Raw genomic sequence first — 17,430 nt, forward strand, 5'->3', positions numbered from 1 at the left:
TTAAAGCCTTGGAACGAGTTAGTAAGGCCCGCGGGTCTCCTATTACGCGCCGTAGATCGCGTCCAGCGTCACGCCGTAGGCCGCGTCACGATGATCACTACATCTACGCGCCAACGTCAGCGTGTGAGGGAGACCGCATCAGTACATTTCTATAGTGAGCATCGTGACGCGGCCTACGGCGTGACGCAGGACGCGAACTACGGCGTAAATAGGAGACCAAGGCTTTAGGCCCGGGTCTCCTATTTACCGGGTCTACATTTACACGCCGACGTTGGCGCGTAGATGTTATGACTATCGTGACGTGGCCTACGGCGGTGACACTTGACGCGACCTACGGAGTAAATAGGAGACCCGGGCCTAACATGTTGATGCGCTGTCAAATGTAGGTACTACGAGCATTTAACTGCGCATCAAAAGTGCTGTGTCACTGGAACTGTTTAATTACTCGCGAATGTATCTTGTAAGTATAAACCTACAATATCATAATAATAGTATGTTAAATATATTATGATATTATTATAATATATCTATTGTTCGTCTTCATGATTAGGTCCTCTGCATTCATTTTTTTAGCCAATGTACGTTGTATGTAGGTACTATGTTGGTTGAGAATTGCCCAAAAAATATAGGACCAACTTCAAAAATTATGATGCTTCATTACAGTGAGTGCACAACTTCCATAGAAACACCTTTTAAGGCGAAGCTCGCTGGGAAATCTAATATTTCAAGAAATAAAACACACTTGATAATATAACGTCGTATTATTTATTTGGTGATCGATCGGCCGCGGGCCCGGCCGTTCTCGACATCAGTACTCGTCTTTACGCTACTTTTACCAAATTTCAAAATACTGATATAGTTTTTAGGTACCCGAGGGGCCCCGCAAACGAACCGACGGACTTCGGGGAAAACGACATACAAGTATTTACAATCATTTATACAACTGACGGTGAATGTTAAGAAATGACTCGTTATTGTCTACCGATGCCTTTAATGTATTGAACAGACTATCAACGTCTAAGGATTCTTTCGAGCGGCAACAGCCAATGAGAGCGGCCACTGAAAGAATCCCCAAACCACAAATCATATTTGTAGCATTACGAAGAGTTATATTAAACTTCTGAATCAATATTCACTTTAATGAGTATAGGATATCTGTAATTTACATGTAGATTTAAAAATTTAGTTAAATATACAATTTTCTAACAATCAGGCATCATAAATTGATATAGGTATATCTCGATAAAAAAATCTCAACAAGACTAAGTAGATATAAAATTATTAACGTCTCAAACACACTTTTCATAACATAACCTTCATGTTTAGGTATAAATTTAATCGATATAGGAAAGTACAGCTATACTTCAGTTCAGGAAAGGTGACCATAAATTACATGAGCAGAAACTGGATATTTCCATCCACGCCACGGTTATTATAACCATCTAATGGATGCTAGGCGAAAAAATAAACTGAGCACAACTTATGAAAAAAACTTTTAAAGTGGTCAACTTTAGTGAACCGAATCTATAAATAATTATGTGTATCAAGATGTCACCGCCATCACAGCGTCTCTTTCTGGTTATATGTGGAACTAACGTAAAAGAGCGAATACGATATGTTATACATCATACATTTATTATAACCAGGTTCTAGACTTGACTCTGATGGTAGTGTCAGTATGAGACACACTCTTAGAATATAGAATAACTCCAGAAACGGCACTTATCATGAAAAAAACAGGAATTAATTTGCCCATTTTAATTGAAATTACTCTTCTGGTGTTATTCTGTATTCCGAGGTCACACTATTATAAAGCTGTTATACATTTGACATCATTCGACTATAAAGTGGTTCCCTGTGTGCCATACTGATATAGAATAGCAAGCTAAATAATCAAATAAATTATATGCAAAATGTTTTCTCTGATAAAACTTAACACTAATGTTATATTTAGTGAATAGGTATTTAAAATTAATGATTTGTATGTATTGTACATTTGAATGACACCTACATTTAACAACAAAAGTATTGGTCGAATGATGTGAAATGTACATAATTGTGTAATACGCACCTATAACGTGGTTCCATTACTATAATGGAAACACAATTCCCCTCAAAGTCCGCCATTATTATAGAAGCCAACATAAGCAGTGCGCCGAAGTCACTACACTCTACCGTCGACTTGCGACTGCGATTAGTCGCAGCGACTTGCGACTATACATCATAAATCGCATTTTCGTACAATGTTACATAGCTACAGGTCGGTCATAATTTCATGAATGTTTTAAACATTATTTGCCAATTAACCATACCACAAGGTACATTTTGTTCCATTAATTAAAACGTAATGAATTTCTTTGTTGGTATTGTTATGAAAACAATGTAAAAAATTACAATAACAAAATTATAATTGTAGTCGACCTGTATCAAAGACCATTATTAGAATAATAGTAAAGCGATGGATAATAGTCGCAAAATCGCAGCGAACAATCGCGCCCCCTTGCGACCGCCGGCTACACTATCGAGCGACACTTCAAGTCTCAGCGATTGATCTAATTATTTATTTCATTTGATAATATCTTTTAATCATTTCTAATTTCCATATTATTTATATCGATTTATTCAGATACATCCCAGCCCGACATGTTTCCAACTCTTCACGCAACAAAATACGGAGCAAAATTAATTCTCAATTCCATGTAGGAATTTGTCGAGTTGAGATGTAGCCGCGTTGATAAGTGTTTCAGCTATAAAATTAACTGGATTTTTATAGTGTACCAGCTAAATTGATCTACGATATATACCCTTTACTTTGTTAAAGTTAAATATATTTTATATATTAGTTCACTGATGTTTAATTGTTCATAAGGGTACTTGTTCACTAGTACAGAATCTGTTGGCCAAGTCACATTATGGATATAAATGCCACCAAGTTTTGGAGATAAATTGACCGTACCATAGTATATAATATCCTCCATGCGTAGACCCACAGGTCACTATCTACAAATAGTACACACGTTAAGTTTAATTGAATAACAATTAGCTAGAGAAGAGGTAAGATACAAAATATTTGTGAGTAGGTATGATCATGTTTCATTCAGTTTTCCTAGAAGTGACATTTCCCCAAAAGTACCTGTAACTATACGTAGGGTAGTTATTGCAATTATTTACAATAAGTGCTTCTGAAAGCAGATAACAGTGACATTATGTATAAATTTACTATATTTTGTCTATCTTATTAATTTGTTTTACACATTTGTGGAATCTGTGCGTTTCAGAACGGAAATACGGAGGGAAAAAGTTTAAAAAATTTGGAAGTATCTAAGAACATGAGCGCAGCTGAAGTATTTCCTCCAAAACGCACAGCAGTTGTCTACGGAGTTACATTACAAAAGCTATAGATACCAAGTTCACAACATATCTCAGAAAAAGCATTCAAAACAGTAACAGGTAAAAAGTAAAGTATCAAAAAACGATTTGTGTCCCATATCAGTCGAGTTATTTGTGCAATCAATTATTTAAAACTGAATTAAACGTACGTCCGTCTTGAAGTGTTGCTCAAAAGTTAAAATTACCATGTAGCCTCCGACAGACATATAAACAAGTGTATAATAACCTTAATATAAAAATGGACCAATCATGGCAGTGATGAGGTCAATCAGTGCTGTCATTGGTCAATTTCAACGTCTCCAATCCTATCATGTCTTTCTAACAGACGCCAATGAGACACGAGAGATTCTGTTTTCAAATTTTGAACAATCTATTTTCGCTATTGATTATGATATAAGTAGGTAATATACCCAATCACAGGAGTCTATAGCTGTAATTGGTTTAAATTCAAAATTAGAACGCAGTGACACTCATCTTGACATTTTGACCGACCCATAATATTTTTTTCCATTCGATTGTGTAACATTCAGACATTCAGAGATAATTCACATCCCAAACTTATTGCCAAACTGACGAACATCCATATAACGGGAAATTATCTGTTCCCAATACTAAAACATTCAAATAACTAGCATAATTATATAATTTACAAAACCGCAGCATCAGTAACGTACGTGAGGTCTCTATACACTTTTCCGTAAGGAGTGAAACTATTAAAACACATTTTAACAATAATTAATCTTACTTACATAAATAGCACTGACTGATTAAAATGTTGTTAAAGGAAAACAGAACTGTCATGATTAATAAATAAGATCTTTTACACGAAGTAACTTTTTAAATAATATTTAGAATGTCTGAATTACTTTTATTTCAGTATTGTTAAATAATAAAAGAATACAACTTATCAAAAACAATAGGTAATGTATATCAATTCAACACTCTTAAATCTTCAGTTCGAAGTAAGACAGTACCAGTTCTTATTTAGGCCACACGGCAAATGAAGAACCTCAAAATAACTACCCACTCGTAGACCCTTTTTCGTTCGATATCGTTCGTTGAAACTCCACTGAGATAGCTAACTCTAGGCAGGAGATCCACTACTTTGATATGGCCTCAGTCTCAAGACAGTCCGTAACGCCTGTGCTACTATACATTATACAATCTCACTATACGACCTACACTGGGCGCACCTTCCACTTTCACAGGGGCATTATGATTTTAGCCTAATGTTGAATAACGGTCAAGCGGCCGAAACGATCGAACTGACTAATCAAATCAGACAAGAAAGCTGAGAATGGAAGGAGATGAGTAAACCCTGTGTCTCGACCCCGCGCGGCCGATGCGCCCATGATATGTGTCATGACGTCCCGCCGCCGCGAACCAACTGGAGCGAACCTACATACATATACGATTATTATATACAATATACAAATAAACGCCTACACGGCGGCGGCAGGCCTTTATACACTCTCACATCAATATACACCGCTCGCTCTATACATAACAAACGCGCGAGCTCGCCAAACAATATACAGCGGGAATCGTAGATCGTAGCACACTTTCGATTCTTAAAAAAATTGACTAGAAAATTGTCGTAGGAGCGACTACGTGCGGGTGGCAGGCGGGGAGAATATGTCTGCGGCGCGCCACGCCTGCGCCTCCTCCTCGGGGTCGTACTGCTGCAGGAACGGGTTGGTGCTGCTGTAGCGTGGAGTGTTCAGCGTCACTGCCAGTCCAGCGGAGGTTCCCGGTATGGCGGTGCGCGGGGAGTCGCGGGGGGAGGCGCGGGGCGAGGCGCGCGGGGACGGCTGCTCCGGCTGGCGCAGGATGGAGCTCACGGAGCCGCCGTGCTTGATGGTGTCCGCGGGGCTGTGCGAGCCCGAGCTACTGCTGGACGCGGGGGGACTCGCCCGCCCCCCCCGCGCTGCCGCCCCCGCCGCCCCCGCCCCCGCGCCGCGCGGCGACTGCGGACGATATTGGCCGCCCCTGACTGATGAGAGAACCTGCGCAAGGGAATAAAGATGAGATAATGAGGAAGGAAGAAGATACCATTGGTGTGAGGATTCTTGGACGAGTATTGAGTCGCTAGGGGAGTCAGGAGTAGAGAGCAATTACAAGCGTCATCAGCAATTTTTGCGTCGTGATTGATTTGCAATGGACGAAGATTATGATCGTTGTGCTTTCAGATGATAGTAGGTATCTCTGCAAAAAAGACTTGTAAGCTGAAAGGATATAACGCTTAGCACCAATGTTGTTTGTAATGAAGAACTTTATCACCTCGTTTCAGCTTACAATGCCAATCTTGCAATACCACTTAAACATACTGATCTCGCTCGCGCCGATATCCAGAACTTCATTTCTCGACCACACGTCTTTCGAAGCGTGTGCCAAAAGCCATTGCATAATGCTATCTATGACTATGGAATTACAGTGCATGCTTACATGTGCGGGCGGCGAGCGGTCGGGCGCGAGCCGAGCCGAGGGAGGAGGCTGCGGAGATGCTGCTGATGCTGCCGCTGGAGGCCGATATGGACTGGCTGAGGGCGGAGCTCGGCCTGGTGAAATATACCTTGGTGTCAGCGAGATAGGTGCTACTGTTGCTTGGGAATAGGGGGATGAAAGAGGACGGAATAGGCCTTATTATCTGCACAACAATTTTTCCTCTTTAGCTTTCGTTTACTTCGTTAATGATGCTTTAGATATGGACTCTGGAGAACGATATGGACTGGCTGAGGGCGGAGCTTGGCCTGCCAAAGTATACCTTGGAGTCAACGACATAGATGCGAGTGTGGCTTGAGAGCATAGTGGTCAGAAAGAAAGATCGCATAGGCCTGGTTGTCAGCGCAATAAATTCTATTTCTCCTTTGCGATGCCTCAGATGTTAGCTCTGGAGGTCGCTATGGAATGACTGTATTTTGTGTTAAGTTGAGGATGGACTTGGTTGGCCTTCCTATCAACATAGGTACACTGTAGTATCAGCAATATAGACGCTATTGTTGCTTGAGAACTCGAAGGTAAAGGAAGGCACTTATAAATGTGGCACCTTTAAAATTTGACTTTAAGAAGTGCAGGGTATATCTCGTATTCCAAATGGAAGTAATACCTGGCTCCCGGGTGGCTGAGGCCGCTGGCGACGCACTGGCTCTGCCTCCACGCGGCCCGGGCGCTGGATCGCCGCGCCGAACTGTCTACAACCATACACGCGTTAAGACTAAGCTTAACTTTAATGCGACAGGGAAACCTTCCTAGCATGCATGTGTGTTGAAGTGGTACGAGTCTCGTGGTTGGAATTCATCGTGATTGGTTGGTTCGGTTATGCTGTGGGAGTATGGTCATGGTAGAAAGAGAAGATGAAGGCATCCGTTCATTCTTATTCTTGATGCAATGTTGAGGCCTTGTCGGCCCAGTGCAGTAGAAATGTAGGAGTTCGATGGATAGTATCCATGCTTTCATTCGGTGGTTAACAAAGTTGCACGGAAAAAGAAGAGTAATTTAAACTTGTGCAGAGTGTTTTATGTAAACTGTATTCACGTAAGTATAAACCATGTATAAACACAAGAAGTGGTTGCAAATGTTTGTATAATTTAAATTATGTCACGATAAAATCCGTTGGAGAACTAGTATCATTTCAATGTGCATTTCGTTTCTAGCTTCAGCTGTTCTCAAGCTATTGCATGCGTGTTTATGTTGAAGCGAGTATTTCTTCTAATTCGTGCGAGTGTGGTTTGATACTACACTGGGGATGAATGTACATATTGATGAAATAGTGCATTTGTGAAGTCAGCAATGTCGCTAAAGTTTCCAGCATCAAAGTTAATCCCCAACTTATTCTACAGTACTAGTAGGTAGAGGTACAGTCCGTGGGAAGAATAAGATTCGGCCGGGTTTTAGAACCTCAGCAACAACAACCGTATTTTTCATTATTAAATAATTTTACCCATATTGGCAGTAAATAGGCAACATATCAAATTACAAGAATTTATCATCAAAATCACGGAAATTATTAGCAATTCCAAATGCTACGCATGTATCGCAGACGACTACATTACCTGAACGTTTCGGAGCCGGCCAGATCTGCAGTAGACACTGGAGCACATTGATCGGCCTCTGATAGTCCATTTCCGTCGGTGGCTGCGAGTGCAGCATCAGGGGAGGCGCCATGGCCACAGCCAGGTGCTGTGGAGACATCTTGTTCCTGTCTTGAGCGGCCACGACTAAAGCTAAGTGGTCTAAGAGGAAGACCAGAGTGGCGCGGGCGGCGCGCGGCAAGCATTCCACTATGGAAGCCATGAGGCGGGCGTTGCCTTCCCGGTCGTCTGGTAGGCATACTCCTGGAAAGTGGGAAATGAATCATCAGTATGCTTTTTAATAACTGGTCTGTAATAATAATAGCAAATCTCTACCCGATTGAAACCATTGAGTTATAATGTAGGTACACACGGCAACTCCAAATGGTTGGCAGGGCACACAAACGTAGTGTATGTGTGCACACTAACGTGGTCTATGTGTGCAATAAAGCAGAAATCGGTAAATACACCAGTAACAAACCACACACACACACACAACAGCACAAACGAGTTTGCGCGTAGGCAAACGCCCTTACACCAGCTGTGACATAAAAATATCAACCGGTCGAGTAAGTCAAATAGTTATAAAATTGACTTGAAGCAAAATTTCACAGCTTGTAGCTATACTCTTCGTAGCTCATTGGTAGTATGTTAGACTTATGAAACATAGGTCGTGAGTTCGAGTCCACTAATGGGTAATTTTATTTTACTTTATTTAAATTTAGCGTTAATTTAAACGCTGTTGAGTATGAAATAAATTTATTTGAAATTGACAAATGACTACAAGCTGCATAGCTGTCGACTATTTCTCTTCGCTAAAATATATGATTCGTTCTTCATTTGAGAAGTAAAACCATTCTACCCTCATACAATATGAATAAACGAAATTAGTTTTTAGTTTTAGTGACAATTCACCTCTGCGTCTGCAAAGTGATTCACTTTGTGATTTGCAAATTTAATTAATTACTCTTCGCAGTCACTATGGAAAGTTACTTAACCATGTTCAAAAAGGCGGAGATAATCGTATTTATATGAACAAAACATTACAATTAGTGAAATCGCAAGACGTTTAACGGTAAGTAACATAGAATTGCAAATATTTTATTTAACTGTTAGAATATTTGTATTTGTATAAACTAAGTATTTGTTTTTTTTTGTTTGCAGAGGAGAACTGTTCAATTATGGGTTCTCCGATACGCAGATTCGGGACATGTAGACAATAGTCGTCTATACGGATGCATCACTACGCCATCGAGAAATCGTAGCTGCACATAGCGCCGATCCGTTCTGCAGCACCCGTTCTACGGCCACAACACATAATCTATCCCTACAAACCGTACGGGTTCACTTGCGTGCTGCTGGGTTGCGGTGTCGGAGGCCGACGAAGAAAATTGCTCTAACCGATCAGCATCGTCGAAACAGAGTGCGTTTTGCGACTGACTATTTTAAACTTTGATTGGTGCAACAATGAGGTGATATTTAGTGATGAAAAGTCCTTTAAGTCAGATAAGGATGGACGTAAGATATATTATGGCGAAAAAGTGGCGAAAATTATAGTTATTGAGGTTAGCTCAGTAATTTTTATTTTTCCATTTGTATAAGATTTTAGTTTTTTTGTTAAATGCTTATTATTATTTACAATTATGGGTAAGCCAATGTGTTAATGATGTTATTGTTACTGAGGTTGGAATAAGTTATCTTATTTCTAGCTAATTAACATGTTGATTCATATAACTAATGACTTGCCTATTTACTTTAGTAAACCAGCCAGTCCATCCTTTTCTGATGTTTATTATGATTTAAAACTGCTAATTGAAAATTTTCCTTATTAATATAAACTACAATTACTATGTTTTAAAACGAAAAACAACAAAAACGTAACATCTTTAATGTTTATGTTACGGCAAGAATAAATTTGGTAATTTTAACACTTAATAACTTGTTTCATTTACTTTCTGTGTTGCTTTTATTCGTATATACTACAATACTATTATTAACCATCTTAAAAAATAAATTAAATCTATAAAAAAAAACAAAAAAGGAATGTTGTAAGTTCAGTGGGATTTGAACCACCATACCGATTATTGTAAGTCTTGTATCATACCAACTGAGCCATTCAATCTATTACAATGTCTTGCAAAATTTTGCTTCATATCATAAAAACAATGAATCATTGTCACTGGCACAACTACATGCTTACAATATCCGTGTGTGGGTTGCCCAGAACTAAATAATTACGTCGACGTCGCCGACACACACATACACTACCTACGTTAGTGTGCCCTGCCAACCATTTAAGGTTGCCGTGTGCATGTACATGAGTGAAACTCGTGATTACAGAATATTTACACAAGTGGTCTGCTGGTGGTAGTACCTATAATGGCTTTTCATAGAGTTCCTTCATTGGAGCTTATGTGGTAAAGTGATCATTTAATAGCTGCTGATAATGATCCAAAAACAAAACACTAACCCAAAGCATCCAACGTCATTTGGTACAAGCAGCGACTGAACAACGGCTGAGGCAGCTCTCTCAAGTAGTCCTTCAGTAGCCCGGTAATAACGTTGATGTCAGGAACAGAGTCTGGAGCCAGCTCCACGCCGCGAGCGTTCCTCTCGAATGCTTCTCGGAGGATGCGCTTTTTGCTTGCTGAGCCGCATAACCGGTATAGACCTGGAAGAATGATGAAATGAATTATAGTGCTTACTCGTGTGGATGGCAGATTTTTGTGCATAGTTGGAGCCGCATTCAGTGGCTTCGTGAGGAAAGGATTCATCAGTTGATAAGTTATTAGGCCATGGAGCACCGAACTTATATAAGGAATGATTGCACTTATAACAACAGATGTGATGGTGTAATCCCAGATCTCAATCTAATCGCGGCTGATAGTAATGGAAGTGTGATGAAAGAATTAGCCAGACATACCTATGTATTCGCCAAATGCTAAAGCGCCAGACAAATATATTATAATAGTATTTTGCGACACTCGGGAAAGCTCATTTCATGCCTTACACCTTACACCCTATCGTTCAGTGTCGTAATCACCATCATTCACTCGTCTCTTACCAATAATATCGAGTCCCCGTCGCTCGATCTCCTCGACGCAGCGGCGCACGATGAGCGGCACGGGCGGCGCGTGCGGCGGACGCACCTGCGAATTATTCATTATTAAACAATGTTTTTAAGTCTGTAAACACAGTTCAAAAACACAGATGATGGAAAACATCGTGAGGAAACCTGCACATCTAGATTCTAACCTATCACGTGAGTATAAATGAACAGCGAAAAGCGGGTGGCTCGCTTGCGAGTCACCTCTGACCACCCCTTCGGGGATTACAGTCGTGAGCATAATAACATGTAAAATCATCCTAAAAAACAAAACGAATACAGATAGGTACACAGACACGTTAAACTTGTGTTAAACTTATAACACTCCTTTTGTCGGTGGTGGATAAAAATAAACTACCTCTCTCGACACGACAGCATCCAGTTCAGCGCCGAACAGCGGCGGCGGGGAGAGGCGCGGGGGCGCGGGGCGGCGGCGGAACAGCTCGTGCGGCTCCGTGTAGCTTTCCGCATCCAATCATTACCGCCTTTCGCAATTCGTCACCCCATCTAGCCGGCTTTATGTAAGTTATATGTAATAATAACATACCTCTCTAGACACGACGGCATCGAGCTCGGCGCCGAACAGCGGCGGCGGGGAGAGGCGCGGGGGCGCGGGGCGGCGGCGGAACAGCTCGTGCGGCTCCGTGTGGCGCACGCGCATGTAGAGCGTGCCGCGCGGCTCCATCTGGAATGAAAGGGTTTTTTATTCAGGATGCTCTAAAAGTGGTATAGTAAGCTGGAAGACTTCTGGTTGACTTCGAAACGCATGGTACGCCCCTCCTTCTTTTCGTCTATGTGTAGCATAGATTTTGATCGGGACATGGTGTATGGAATCTTGTTGTCGCACCCTATTCGTAGGTTATTAATACTCCATCCAACGTTATACGTAGTCATCGCATAAGCATATTATTATCAGCTAAGTTTACCTTCAAATCCAGATTTTCCTCACGAACAGGCATGCGTAGCGTGGGACACCCTCGGCCACGACAACCTTAGCATTTGTCTAAGATAGTCTAGTATACCTTCAAAGCCAGCTGCCACCAGCTCCAGCTCGAACTACTCGTCAATTATTGTGAGAGACTTATAGGTATGTATAGACGCGAAATACTGAGGATCTTTGTTACAGTTTCACGAGAAAACGGCTGAACCTAATTATATGCAAATTAGTGAGTAAGAAGCTGGTAATTTCACGAGAAAACGGCTGAACCTAATTATATGCAATTTAGTGGGTAAGAAGCTGGTAGGCATAAGGCTTATTTTTATCCTAGAACTCCCACGAACCCCCTTGATAAAGCGACACAAAGCCTTCGTTTCAAACAGCTCAGTTCACCTTGAGCGCCAGCTGATGGTCGGCGGCGCGCGCTAGCAGCTCGGGCAGCGTGACGGCGGCGCGGTAGCACAGCTTGTGCCGGTGCTGCGGGTCCCACGAGTACACCAGCACGCCCAGCTGTCGCCTGTCCACCAGCTCCAGGAGACCCACGAGCCAATACGGAGAGGCTTATACGTGTGAACCAGGAAGTTTGTGGGTATGGATGAATGAAATTGGATGGAATTTGGTAAGTAGGTAGCTGGTGCCCAGGAACAACATACAGGCTGAACCAAATTGGATGAAATTTGGTAGGTAGGAAGCTTGTTTTCAGGAACAATATACATGCTGAACCAAATTAGATGAAATTTGGTGTGTATGTAGGTGGTACCCAGAAACACACATAGCCATATTTTTATCCCGGTATTCCCACGGGAACGCTTTCAAAAGCGACACAAAGCCTTCGTTTCAAACAGCTCAGTTCACCTTGAGCGCCAGCTGGTGGTCGGCGGCGCGCGCCAGCAGCTCGGGCAGCGTGACGGCGGCGCGGTAGCACAGCTTGTGCCGGTGCTGCGGGTCCCACGAGTACACCAGCACGTCCAGTTGTCTGTTGTCGACGAGTTCCAGCTCGAAGGACTCGTCCCAGTCGAATTGCAGCTCGCCGGTGCGGACCTGAGGAGGAGTTTGGGTTTTGAGGAAGGCTGGTTTCTGTGGTGGGTTTTAGAGATTATGTTGTGAGACTTGTGAGATATGCAGGGTTTCATCAGGTGACTAATTCATCTAGGTAAAATGGCTTCTGTAGTCAAACAGAAATAAAGCAGCGTTTTCTTCTGTGTATATTTTAGAGCCTATCGGCTGATTGTTTTGATTATAGATCAGGGAATCTTGAAAGTTCGCAAAGCACATGTGAAGTTACTCACCACAGTCCTAGCCTTATGCACCCGGTCACACTCGAGCACACAGTACAAGTCTCTGGGCGCGACGGGCGGCTGCGCCGGGGCGAGCGGCCCGGACGGCGGCGACCCGGGCGACGCCCCGGACGGGGACGGCCGCAGCCCGCGTCCAGCCAGCAGGTGCACCCACAGCATCCCGGACATGCCGCCACCGGCGAGTCGGGAGAGCCCAGTCATGGAGGAGGAGAGCCCGCCGGTCGAGGGCTTTTCGACCTTGTATTTGAGGAATTCTGTGGAGTTGAAGGGTGATTGGTTAGTTGGTGTTGTGGAAGATTGTGGTTGTTGGTTGGTACAAAAAATATTATGTGAAAATTGATTTGCCGCGAGGAAAATAAATTCTCCGTAAAGCAAATAATACTTCCTATAAATGTTTTGCGGATCGATAGGTATCTATTATAATCAACTCACCATTAGGGTTGATGTCCAAATGTCTCTGATGCCTTGAGCCAGGCGTTGGCACTGGGCTAGGGTTGGGACAGTTGAACCTACAGAAGAAATGAAATACATTAAATTTCAACACATACTTATACATATGATCCAGGAATCAATCTAGGCTTCCCAATGCACAAATAATTTGCGGCAGCTGAAATCCAAGAAGAGCGGAAACCCAAACTGGCGTTCCCAAACACACAGATTGAGAGGATATACCAGCAAAGCGGAGTCGCTTCGCTTCACACTCTACCGCAAAAGCGTGGATCGTTTCGCTTGCAGAAAACCAATATGAAGACCACTCACCTAGACCCCAACTCCAACAGCTGCCTCACTCTTCTCGCCGACGGAGAGCTGGAAGGTCCGAGCTGCTGTGAAGACAGCGAGCGCGCGGGCAGGTGCCGGGGACGCTCGACGCGCCGCCCCGCCAGCCCGAGCGTCGAGCCGAAACGACTGCTGTTCTCCATCTGTTGGCGACGAGGTTAGTTATAGAAGTCTTGCTATTTAAGAGGAGCTGATGAGGGTGAGTCATATAAGAGCTTTTGAATGGAGAGCTAGCATGGCACAGTCTTACTGATGTCATGCTGATTCACTTCTCTTGACGAGTTTCGCCAATCTTTGTAGTCCTCAACCTCCACGGTAATGTAAATGCGTCAATAGATTGATTGTATGTATTTTTGAAAACGTAGTCAGAGCCTTTCGAATGCACATGGAGAAATAAACCTACGATAGTTTAGTTACTATCAAACTCTGCGTTGTTGAGCAAAACATTATACCATGGGCGAAACAATGCCCAAATATACAATAACAATGATCATCACAATAAAACTCACATTCTTGAGCGCGTCATGTATATTCTCAGCCGAGTAGTGCGTCGGCAGGCGTGGACGCAGCGTCTCATACAGAGCGCTGGTGGACGGCGCGCGCGACAGCCACGCGCGGTACTCGTCCGACGTGAACACTGATGGCGACGAGGTTAGACGACCTGGTGGGATGCGTGGTGGTTGAGTATTGGCGCAGTTAACATAGAAATCACTTCATAGGAGTTTACATATTAATTACAATATAAAAATAGCGTTACATAAGCGAAATATTATATGTAATGCTTCATAGGAATTTACATATAAATTACCTACAATATAAAAGTAGAGGTACATAAGCGAAAAAATGTAATGTAATGTCTAGAAGTAACAATACAATCTCTGGACACTTAGAACTTACCTCTGGAAGAGCGTAGATCCAACCGAGAAGACAGCGGCTCTGGTTCATCTTGCAGGACACTGCCGGCGCGTCGATTACTCAAACCCAACCTGTAAAATTTAACCACATTAGTTTGAACTTTTAAGTTTAATTAACATTTTAGGAAACTAGTTAGCACTAGCGGAGAACAATTTTATTATGAAAGGATAAAGTTTTAAGTTTTTAGTTCAGTCTCGCTCAAATAGTCGCCGTTGTCTAACGTCTCTTCGCGTCCTCTCGGTTATCAGTGGTTCTCAACCTTTTTTAAAAATGTTGTGCGCGAGTTGCGATAACGAAGTGAATGATAGTGCTAAGTGTTCGCAATGTCATAAAAACCTCTGTTTTCGCTGCGCTAATGTCACCGAAGCTGGGTTTCGTAAATTAGGTGTCGATCGAAGGGCAACATGGAAATGCCCTAGCTGCCGCATCTCTTCACCTGCTGCGCCAACTAGCACCCGCCAGATCACTGGCAATATGGAGGAAGTCCTGCAGAAACTGGCCGAAGTGACAGCCAAGCTGGACGATCTTCCGAAGCTAATGCTCGAAGTGGGGGCGCTTAAGTCCAACATGGATGAAGTTAAGCAGAGCTGCAGTAAAATTGACGAGTTTGCCGCTAAGCTGGATGGTATCGACAAACGCATTATGTCTTTAGAACTCCTTAAAGATGAGGTTTCTACAATTAAGGCATCATTCGAGTCCCTTAAGGAAGATTTTGCCCAAAAGGACCAGTGGTCCCGACTTAATAATGTCGAGATAAAGGGCATACCTATTAAGAAGAATGAGAACCTTTTTACCGTGGCTAAATTGCTGAGCAACCATGTGGGTTATCCTATTGAAAATTCCCAAATCAACTATATATCCCGGATCCCGATACATAACTCCAAGGAGAAATCAATCTTGATTAGCTTCTTAAATAGATATGTGAAAGAAGAGTTTATCTCAACAGCAAGAGCTAAGAAGATAACCGCTTCAGATATGGATCTGGGTCCAGCAGATCAACGTATTTACGTGAACGACCATCTGTCGCCTATGTACAAAAACCTACTTACTAGGGCTAAATCTCTGGCGAAGGAGAAGAACTATAAATACGTTTGGGTAAAGTTCGCAAAAATCCACATGCGTAAAAGCGACACGACACATGTAATTACCATAAACTCTGCTAATGATTTAAACAAAATAATTTAATCAATTTTATATGCCTAAATAGCTTAAACTTTTTTCATAAAAAAACTCACTTCATTGTCATCGTAAAATTGCCTAACTCAGATAACTTCGCTATTTACTACATGTTAACCACCCCTGCATTCATATTACTTATTGTAATAACTTGTTCTCGCCTTATTTGCTATTTGCCTATCGCTCGCTTATTTTTATTCTCAGTCCGTGTACCTGTTGTTGTTGCAAGCCGGCCGGGCCGCTTGGACGGGATCGGTATGAAACTAGCTTCTATTCATGCTGCTTATAAAGTCCGCATCTCGCTGCTGATAAGTTACGACAGTTACCTACAAACTCGCTGTCCTATGTTCTTATCTAATTTACCTATAACTATCAGCCAAGCCAATTTTAACGTTGCTGCCTATGCGTTATGGGTCCTCTGCGTTCTGATAACAGACTTTTTGAATACTTTTATGTTCCGATTACTTTATTTTTGTATAGTTAAACATTTTTAATAATGAATAGTAAAATGTTGAGTGTCTATTATCAGAACGTTAGGGGACTTAGAACTAAAACTAATCAATTTTATCGAAATATATGTTTACACTCATTTGATTTGATAGCGGTGACGGAATCATGGCTTAATGATAGCATATATGACAGTGAGCTGTTCGACGGCCGATATTGTGTTTGGAGGCGGGACCGGGACTACAACCTCACGAATCAGGAGCTGGGTGGTGGAGTACTCTTGGCCACACGTAAACATCTATCGGTAACTCCAAGACCAAATTGGAATTCCTCAGCGGAAGACCTTTGGATCTCGATTAACTTGAGTAGGAAATCTGTACTACATATAGGAATAATTTATTTATGTAAGCAAAACCAGGGCTATACCAAATCACAACAACTATCTAACTTCTTATTGAAGCTAAATGACATAATATTATCACATCCTTCCGATAAATTTCTAGTTCTAGGCGATTTTAATTTAGGTAACATTAATTGGACTAAGCATATTAAATTGTCACATTATTTACCGTCAAATTACAGTGACCATGATGAGTTAAATTTTGTTGACCATCTAGACACATTTGGTTTTAGCCAGTATAATGGTATTAGTAACCAGTACAGCCGTTTCCTGGATTTAGTAGTGTCAAACAGTGATGTTTCGGTAGAAGAGTGTCAGAGTCCCCTGGTACCATTAGATCCGCATCATAAAGCCTTATGTATTACTTATAAATGTTCTGATTTCAACCCCCTTAAATCACCTCCACGCACTGTGCACCTCTATTCTAAGTCGGACTGGGACTCTATTAACACGGGAATCCAAAATTTCGACTGGAACAAGGCATTTCACGATAAACTATTACATGAGTGTGTTGAAATTTTTTATGACAAATTGTACTCACTACGAGATCAATTTGTACCATCTAAAGTTTTAAAAAGTACATCACATCCACCATGGTATTCACCGACACTAATAAAAATTCTTAAAGAGAAAAATAAATACTTTTTAAAATTTAAAAACTATGGTAATAAATCGGATTTTAATTCATACTGTATATTACGAAGTAGGGCTAAAATGTTGGAAACCGAATGTTACGACGCTTATATCACCCGAGTTGAGGAGTCAATCAAACTCAACCCAAAAACATTCTGGTCATTCGCAAAATCCAAAGCCAAAACTAACTCCTTGCCCAGTTGTATGACCTTTGAAGGCAACATAACTTCCTCGGGTGATGAAATTTGTAAATTATTTTCGGATTACTTTTATTCCACTTT

The 17,430-nt window shown here is 41.9% G+C and overlaps 1 protein-coding gene across 1 annotated transcript in view; it reads right to left on the reverse strand.

Moving 5' to 3' along the window:
- Nucleotides 1-746: 746 nt before the first annotated feature.
- LOC105381712 (rho GTPase-activating protein 100F) overlaps nucleotides 747-17,430 on the reverse strand; it is a 30,119-nt gene continuing 13,435 nt past the window's right edge. Inside the window, exons 12-24 of the mRNA XM_048629130.1 lie at nucleotides 14,476-14,564; nucleotides 14,088-14,239; nucleotides 13,561-13,721; nucleotides 13,234-13,310; nucleotides 12,793-13,055; nucleotides 12,359-12,544; nucleotides 11,114-11,251; nucleotides 10,525-10,609; nucleotides 9,931-10,131; nucleotides 7,443-7,724; nucleotides 6,497-6,577; nucleotides 5,836-5,948; nucleotides 747-5,396 (exon numbers count right to left, since the gene is read on the reverse strand). Coding sequence (XP_048485087.1) covers nucleotides 4,998-5,396; nucleotides 5,836-5,948; nucleotides 6,497-6,577; nucleotides 7,443-7,724; nucleotides 9,931-10,131; nucleotides 10,525-10,609; nucleotides 11,114-11,251; nucleotides 12,359-12,544; nucleotides 12,793-13,055; nucleotides 13,234-13,310; nucleotides 13,561-13,721; nucleotides 14,088-14,239; nucleotides 14,476-14,564 — 2,227 coding nt within the window. The 3' untranslated portion in view covers nucleotides 747-4,997. The remainder of the gene's footprint in view (nucleotides 5,397-5,835; nucleotides 5,949-6,496; nucleotides 6,578-7,442; nucleotides 7,725-9,930; nucleotides 10,132-10,524; nucleotides 10,610-11,113; nucleotides 11,252-12,358; nucleotides 12,545-12,792; nucleotides 13,056-13,233; nucleotides 13,311-13,560; nucleotides 13,722-14,087; nucleotides 14,240-14,475; nucleotides 14,565-17,430) is intronic.

The sequence above is a fragment of the Plutella xylostella genome, chromosome 22 (genome assembly GCF_932276165.1).
Source record: "Plutella xylostella chromosome 22, ilPluXylo3.1, whole genome shotgun sequence".
Classification (NCBI taxonomy): Eukaryota; Metazoa; Arthropoda; class Insecta; order Lepidoptera; family Plutellidae; genus Plutella; species Plutella xylostella.